The 8,675-nt window shown below is 42.4% G+C and overlaps 1 protein-coding gene across 1 annotated transcript; it reads right to left on the reverse strand.

Moving 5' to 3' along the window:
* Positions 1–6,849: 6,849 nt before the first annotated feature.
* Positions 6,850–7,791, reverse strand: LOC309401213 (olfactory receptor 6X1-like; the record flags this gene model as incomplete). The annotated part of the gene is made up of 1 exon (XM_081970282.1): positions 6,850–7,791. One exon carries the CDS (start codon positions 7,789–7,791, stop codon positions 6,850–6,852), a length of 942 nt encoding a protein of 313 aa, XP_081826408.1.
* Between the last annotated feature and the right edge of the window lie 884 nt (positions 7,792–8,675).

Consider the following 8,675-nt stretch of genomic DNA (forward strand, 5'->3'; position numbering starts at 1 on the left):
ATTCTCTGTTGGGACAACGGCTTTTTAGTTATTTTGGTTGATGTTATTTGACTGGAAGGAGGGTGATTGGATTTGCTTGGAAATAGGATTTGGGAATTTTGAACCTTGACTTATCTTGGGGGCAAGTAATTTTAGGTCCAAGGAGCTCTGCTTTTAAATTTAGCCTCTACAATCCCATATCTTTGTTTCATCTTACATTTGTTGGGTGGTGGAGAAGAGAAGGAGAAAAGGAGAAAGTGATTTAGCATTAATGAAGAAGAACTGGTAGGACTGTGCAATGCAAAGCTTGCTTTAAAGGTAGTGCTGTCTAACTGGCTTCCATCTTCACTCTCATCTTGAATAAATCACTAGAGATGTGTGATGTTCCTTCTTGCTTCAAAGGCTCTACTATCATCCCAGTGCCAAAGAAACCCTCCATCAAGGAACGAATGACTTCAGACCAGTTGCTCTTAACATCAGTAGTTACGAAGACCTTTGAAAGCCTTGTTAGACCCCCTTGCAATTTGCCTACTGAGCAAATAGATCGACAGAGGATGCTATTAATATGACTCTGCACTACATCCTACAACATCGTGACTCTCCAAAGACCTACACAAGGGTCCTCTTTGTAGACTTCAGCTTAGCACTCAATACTATCATTCAAGATGTTGTTCTAACGAAACTAAATCAGCCAGCTGCACCTGATCACAGTTGTATCATAAGCTTCCTAACCTTTAGGATGCAGCAGACAAAGCTAGGCAAAATCACATCAGATACCTGTAGAATTAGCACAGGAGCCCTCCCAGGGCTGGGTGTTCTCTCCACTTCTCTCTATACGCCAATGGCCGCATCTCAAAATATCCCTCTATTAAAATACTGATGTTTGAAGATGATACAACAGTGTTTGGTCTCATTCAAGACAACAATGAATCTGCATGCAGACGGGAGGTTGAACAACTACTAGCCTTGTGGTCCAACCAGATCAATCTTGAACTAAATGCACTCAAAACCGTAGAAATTGTGGTGCATTTTAGAAGAAAACCTCCTATATTACCACCTCTTACAATACTAGACGACACAGTATCAACAGTAGAGACCTTCAGGTTTCTAGGTTCTATCGTATCTCAAGGCTTAAGATGGTCATCTAACATCAAAAATCTCGTCAAAAAAGCACAACAAAGAATGTTCTTTATGCATCAACTCAGAAAGCTCCAACTGCCCAAAGAGCTCCTAATTCAATTCTACAAAGGAATTGTTGAGTCTGTCAATTCCACCTCTATAACAGTCTGGTTTGGCTCTGCAACCCAACAAGACAGACACGGACTTCAGGGGATAATCAGAACTGCAGAAAAACAATGGCTACCAACCTGCCTTCCATTGAGGACCTGTATAGTGTACGAGTCAAAAAGGGGGCTGTGAAAATATCTACAGACCCCTCACATCCTGGACATCCATTGTTTCAACTTCTACCCTCAAAACGATGCTATAGGGCACTGCACACCAGAACAACTATACACAAGAACTATCACTTAGAGTTGTATCTTATGATTCTTGATGAATGTATTTTTTTTCCTTTTATGTACACGGAGAGCTTATGCTCCAAAGACAAACTCCTTGTGTATCCAATCACACTTAATAGAATTCTTTATTGGCCAAGTATGATTAGGAATTTAAAAGGAATTTGTCTTTGGTTACTACTAGTCACAGGTTACTAAATAAGCAATCAAATTATACTAGGAAACAAATAAAGCAACGTAAACCATAATGATACAAGCAACAAGGTTATACTCATAAGTGGGAAGAGGTTCTTACTAGGAAGGATGAGAAGAATAAAAGTAATACAGTCTTTTAGTAAATAGTTTGATAGTGTTGTTGGAATTAGTTATTTAGCAGAGTGATGGCATGTGGGGGGAAAACTGTCCTTGTGTCTATTTGATCTGGTGTGCAATGTTCTATAATGTCATTTTGTGGGTTAGAAGTTGAAACAATTGATGTCCAGGATATGAGGAGTCTGTTGATATTTCCACAGCTCTCTTTTTGACCCGTGCAGTATAGAAGGTCCTCAATGGAAGGACTCTCCTTCATCTAGAAGACCTCCAAGACTCCTTCCAACTCTATTCCGATTCTGATCCATCTGTCTGGAGCCTGAGATTTTAAATTTGGTACAGCTTTGCCAATTTCCATTCAGCAAAGTGGTATGTGTTCGGCTGATATGTTTAACCTCAATAAGAAGAAATTGCACTCACGATGCTGAAATATGTTAAGACTGACATTTCAACAGGAAGTATACACAATTGTCAACCACAACATGTTCAAGAAGAAAAAAATATAGAATCTCCATTCTTACCCTCCTGGCCATCATCAAACATGTTGTGAAGATAATTTTACCACGGAAAGTTTCTACATATAACACTCTTCTCTAAGACAGAAGAGTCAGAGAATTTTATTTCCTTAATTGCTCCCCAGAGATATCGTAACTGATGTGATTGTTTCTCTTAGGCCAATTAGTAGTTTATGTAGGGATGTCTTCAAAGAACAACTTTGAAATAATGAAAATGGCTCCTCTGAATTTACCTAGGCCAGCGGTTCTCAAATAGTGGGGCGCGCCCCCCTGGGGGGCGCGAGGCTCCGTAAAGGGGGGCGCGAAGGCTCCCTTTCCATCTGGGTGCAACGGCGGTGAAGGCGTGGGCGAGGCATAATATATCCCGCCTGGAAGTGGCAGCACTTCGGACTATGGATTTTCATTGGAGCCGCGGGCTGGAGCTGTGCAAGAAGCCTGCTCGGGCGGGGGTGGGAGGGAGGGAAGCATGGGACCGCCCGTCTTCGCCACCGCGTAGCTCGCCTCCCCGCCAGCAGCTTCACCGCCAGCATTCCGTCTGGAAGCTCCACCGCAACAGCCGCTGTTGGGGAAGGGACAAAGGGGCGGCGGTCGCCCGATCTTGCCACTGCCACCCCTTCGCCCCTGGTAACGGCGACTGTTGTGCTGCTGCTTCCAGCTGGGATGCTGGAGGAGCTGCTGGCAGGGAGGGAGGGAAGAAGGGGAGGAGGGAGTAAGGATAGACAAGCAGGAGGGCAGAAGGGAGGTGGAAGGAAGGAAAGAAAAGCAGACACGCCGGAGGGAAAGAGGAAAGAAGGCAAGCAGGCAGGAAGGAGGCAGAAGGAAGGAGGGAAGAATGGAACTGGAAGGGAGGCAGGGAAGGAGGGAGGGAGAAAGGAAGGATAGGAGGATAGGGAAAGAGGAAAGAAGGCAGGCAGGCAGAAGGGAGGGAGGTACAAGGAAGGAAGGAAGCATAGATAAGCAGGAGGGAAAGAAGGCAGGCAGGCAGGAGGAAAGAGGAAGGAGGGAACTGGAAGGGAGGCAGGGAAGGAGGGAGGGAGAAAGGAAGGATAGGAGGATAGGGAAAGAGGAAAGAAGGCAGGCAGGCAGAAGGGAGGGAGGTGCAAGGAAGGAAGGAAGCATAGATAAGCAGGAGGGAAAGAAGGCAGGCAGACAGGAGGAAAGAGGAAGGAGGGAACTGGAAGGGAGGCAGGGAAGGAGGGAGGGAGAAAGGAAGGATAGGAGGATAGGGAAAGAGGAAAGAAGGCAGGCAGGCAGAAGGGAGGGAGGTGCAAGGAAGGAAGGAAGCATAGATAAGCAGGAGGGAAAGAAGGCAGGCAGGCAGGGGGAAAGAGGAAGGAGGGAACTGGAAGGGAGGCAGGAAGGAAGGGAAGGAGGAAGGGAGGGTGGAAGGAAGGATAGACAAGTAAGAGGGAAAGAGGAAAGAAAGCATGTGACTACGGTGGGAGACGAGGAAAGACCGGTGTGCTATGATACTAGACAAATGATACTATTTACAGTCGCGCGGGGGGGGGGCGCGAAATGTTTTCTTCTTCCTAGGGGGGGCATGACAGAAAATAATTGAGAAGCACTGACCTAGGCCAAGCTGTGAGAAAGGGATTGATCATTAGGAGGGAAGATTAATTGGGTGAAACTGTTCCTATATGCATTGTGTTTTTTAAAAAGGTAGCTGTTGACTTACAATCATTCATTTACTGAGGTTCATTCTTGTTGTTGTTTTTTTAATTATTATTTAAAACGTAAGAAAAGGATCAATTAAATCCAAAATTACATGTCTGTTACAACTTTTGGGAACTTTGGTTCTAATTGTAACTCTTTTATTCTGCAAAGCCGCCCGTGGAAAGAACTGATGCACTCTTTCAGTTTTCGGCTTTGAGATCCTTTCCTTTTTATGGACTAGATAAAAGAGAAGCCTGTCAAAATCATAATACACTTTGATCTGAGCTTTGCTAATTCTCTGGATATTTTTTGTGGTCTGATATATATGCTTGGAATAAATGATTCCTCTCCCCCCTTGAATTTTTTTCAGCTTTTGAGGGCCATTCGAGAAGAAAGTTGGGATATCAATTCCATTAAATGCACAACAAAACCCATTTTCCTTCATATAAAAAAGTTTATTTCTTACTAAGGATTATGAGGGTGCAAAAAAGAATCATAACACAAGCCGTCCTCATGTTCAGCATTCAAAAACATTGAGCATCTGTACATGTAGTCCTCAAATGACAATCGTTTGTTTAGTGACCACTTGAAGCGATAACCACACTGAAAAAGAGACTTATGAGCATGTTTCATGCTTATGACCATTAAAGCATCCCCATGACCAGGTGCTCAAAATTCAGGCGCTTAACAACTGGCTCACATTTATGACAGTTGCAATGTCCTAGGGATCCCCATAGGTGACCTTCCAACAAACAACATCAATGGGAAAGACAGATTTCACTTAACAACTGTGTTAAGAAAGATAGTACAGTGGGGCAAACCTCACGTAACTATTGTCTCAACAACAGAAATGTTGAACTCAGAAACAACACAAAGAATCCTCCTTCTTTACATACTGTAGAAAGTGTATCTGTTTTGTGTGTGTGTGTGTGTGTATATACAACAGACACACACACACACACACACACACACACACACACACACACACACACACACACACACACACACACACACACACACACACACACACACACACACACACATATATATATATATATATATATATATATATATATATATATATATATATATATATGTTGTAATTGTACTGATAAATAAATATATATATATTTGTGTTACAACCCCTGGTATGCCTAAATATGGGAGGAAGGTCACTACTCCCTCTTTCTGTCCTTTGGCTCATCACAGAAGACCATGCAGGCAGAAAATCATATTTTTATTTTTAATGTTACCTTTTTATATTTGTGTTGTATTTGTGCTGATAAATAAATAAAGGGAGACTAGTATAGATCTATTTCAAGCTATTTAGCTCTCATCAGCTAGCCATACCCTTACTGGGATTTGAACCAGGGCTGTATTACATATTAGGCAGGAGTATTAGCCACTAAAGCACAGACTCTCCTCCTTATCAGCTGAGCCAGGGAAATAGGTATGTATTTGTGTTACAACCCCTGGTATGACCAAATATGGGAGGGAGCTCACTACTCCCCCTTTCTGTCCTTCGGCTCATTACAGAAAACCATCCAGGCAGAAAACCATATTAAAAATAAAAAAAAAATATTAGCAGCTGAGAGCAATTACCGCCGGTAACTGGGCCCTTGCTCCTTGCGCCTGTGGGCGTGGCGGTAACGAGCATCTAAGAACTCCCTGCTGATGTCTGTGTCACTGTCCCGTGACTCCTCCCCACTGCTCCAAGGCATGGCATCAGGAGCCCCCCTCCTTTGGCTCTCACTGCTGCTCCATCCCTCCGGTGCCTACACACACACACACACACACATACATATTGGAGTCACATTGTGGTCATTGTCAGGGTTCCAAGTAGCATCCAAAATTAAACTGCTCCAAGGCAAAATATTGCTCAAAGTTCTAATTTATTAAGGAAGCCATGCTGGCACATCTGGAAAACCTGAATCTGAAAGCTTCCCAGTTTTCCTCACCCCATTGGAAGGTCACGAACTTGCTCCACACCCTCAAGTCCATCACATAGTCCCATCTTCCACTGCCATGATGGCAGTTCAACCCATCTAGTTCTGGTCAGGTGCAGAGGTGCAGAGAGAAAGGATGACCTTGGCTCTCAGAAAGGAATTTAGTTTAGGCTACATAACATCTAACTCTGTACAATCCCTCCTCCCACTTTCCCACAATCGAAGAGGCCAGAGTAGAATAATAGAAAGTGTGGCCGGCCAAAGATCCAAAAGGAATATGGCTGTAGGTCTGACAGTCATAGGTTGAGGACTATCTGTGTTGCATAGAACAGAATGGAATAGACTGGAGTGGAGTGGAGGGAAATGGAATGGATTGGATTGGAATGGAATGGAACAGAATGGAATAGATTGGGATAGAATGGGACAGGGAATAAGGAATAACAAATTTGGAAGTGATTTTGGAGGTCTTCTAATTGAACCCCTGCTTAGGCAGGAAACCCTACACCACTTCAGACAAATGGTTGTCCAATCTCTTCTTAAAAACCTCCAGTGTTGGAGCATTTAAAACATCTGGAGGCAAGTTGTTCCACTGATTTATTGTTCTAACTGTCAGGAAATTTCTCCTTACTTCTAAGTTGCTTCTCTTCTTGATCGGTTTTCACCCATTGCTTCTTGTCCTACCCTCAGGTGCCTTGGAGGAAAACTTGACTCCCTCCTCTTTGTGGCAGCCTCTAAGATATGGGAATACTGTTATCAAGTTACCTCTAGTCCTTTCCATCAAACTAGACATGTGTTTTTAAGTCTAAAATGATTGCCAGTTGAATTCTGATTGTGTCACTCAAAATGTCACCAATGCCACAAACCTCTAAATTTCATTTTATTTCTACTACATTTGAGAGTCCTGGAACTGTTGTTCCAATCATTATCTCAATTTAAGATCCTTTTCCTTTTATGGATTACATTCTGGACGGCTTTTTTGACTTCGGCATTCCGAATGGTGTATATGAAAGGATTCAGCATTGGGGTAAGAGTGGTGTTTAAGACCGCCATGGTCCTTGTGAAGCGGTTTGAGGAGTGGACATCGGGCCTCACGTACATGAAGGCAAGAGCGCCATATAATATGGACACCACCAACAGGTGAGATGAGCAGGTGGAGAAGGCCTTCTTCCACCCCACAATGGAGGGAAAGCGCAGAATGGTGACAATGATGAAAATGTAGGACAGAATGATGAGAAGCAAAGTCATAATCACACTGAGAAAGGCGGCTAACATTCCGAGAAACTCAATGAGATGAGTGTCAGCACAGGCAAGGCTCAACATAGGACCGAAATCGCAGAAGAAATGGTCAACGATATTGGACTTGCAGAACGGCAGTCTCCAAACCATAACAGAATTAGGAAACATAATCAGAAAGGAGACATACCAGGTGGCCAGAGACATTTGAAGGCACACGTGCCTGGACATCATGATGGGATACTGAAGGGGCTTGCAGATGGCCACATAGCGGTCAAAAGCCATAGCAGTAAGGATGAAAAGTTCCGTACTACCAAAATAGAAGTGAAAAAGCCCTTGAATAAGGCAACAGTGGAAGCAGATGGTGGTTTTGGTTTGTATAAACGTCTGTAGTAATTTGGGTACCGCAGTGGAGGTATAGCAGATCTCCAGGAAAGCAAGGTTGCTGAGGAAGATGTACATCGGGGTCTGAAGTCTCGGCTCAATTGCGAAGATGATGAGGATGAAGCCATTCCCAAGGATGGTTACAAAGTAAATGAAGAGACCCAGCACAAAGAAGAATCCGTGAAAATCATACAGAAAAGGAATTCCTAATAGGATGAATTCAGTTACTCTGGAAATATTCCTAGGCTCCATCCTTTCAAAATGGTCAATGATTTCTCAGCATTAGCTCAGATAACATCTAGCATTTCAAACATTATTGCTAACGCGTACATTACATTTTCAAATAAAGTTAAGAAACAGAAACAGATGAAGAAAAAAATCTCAATACAGGAAAAAAAGTTGTAGGAAGGAAGCACAGTGCCTTTAAAACTTCTGAAATGTTCTATTTATCTACATTTGTCTGTCTGGAAAACTATTGACTATTATTGTTGTAACACCTACACATTTAATGAAAAAAAGGAAATGCATTTGATCATTTGAAATATATTATGCCCATAAGTATATAAAAAGTCACTACGGTGATGTCAAAATTCACATAATGCCCCACATTATATTTCAGTGTTTGGATTGATATTTCAGACATTACACTGGCCATCTTCTGTTTTCCTGAAATAAAAGAAGAACACATTTAAGCAGAAAAAATAACTTTCTAAATAAAGGTGATTTTTCAAAAGGCAACTGTACTTTCCTTGTTTTTCCTTGAAGACGTTTTGCTTCTCATCCAAGAAGCTTCATCAGTTCTGACTAGATGACATGGGGAGGTTGATACTATTAGTTCTTCCACTCAGAATTAATCTTTCCATCACCCCCACCATCCAGTCATAAGTGATGAAGCTTCTTGGATGGGAAGCAAAACATCTTCAACGAAAAACAAAGACAGTCCAGTTACCTTTTGCCAAAGTACTTTTGAGACAACCATGATTTGGATAACTGAGAATTTCCAAGATAAATGAATAAAGATGGTTAATTTAGGATGCATTGCAAAACATTTTGACATACAGGATTCATTTCTGAAATCTCACATGGGAATAGTCTTTAAATGCTCAGATTATGATGGCTAAGAAAACTAAAGAATG

The sequence above is a fragment of the Natrix helvetica genome, assembly GCF_964273705.1.
Source record: "Natrix helvetica genome assembly, chromosome: Z".
Lineage (NCBI taxonomy): Eukaryota > Metazoa > Chordata > Lepidosauria > Squamata > Natricidae > Natrix > Natrix helvetica.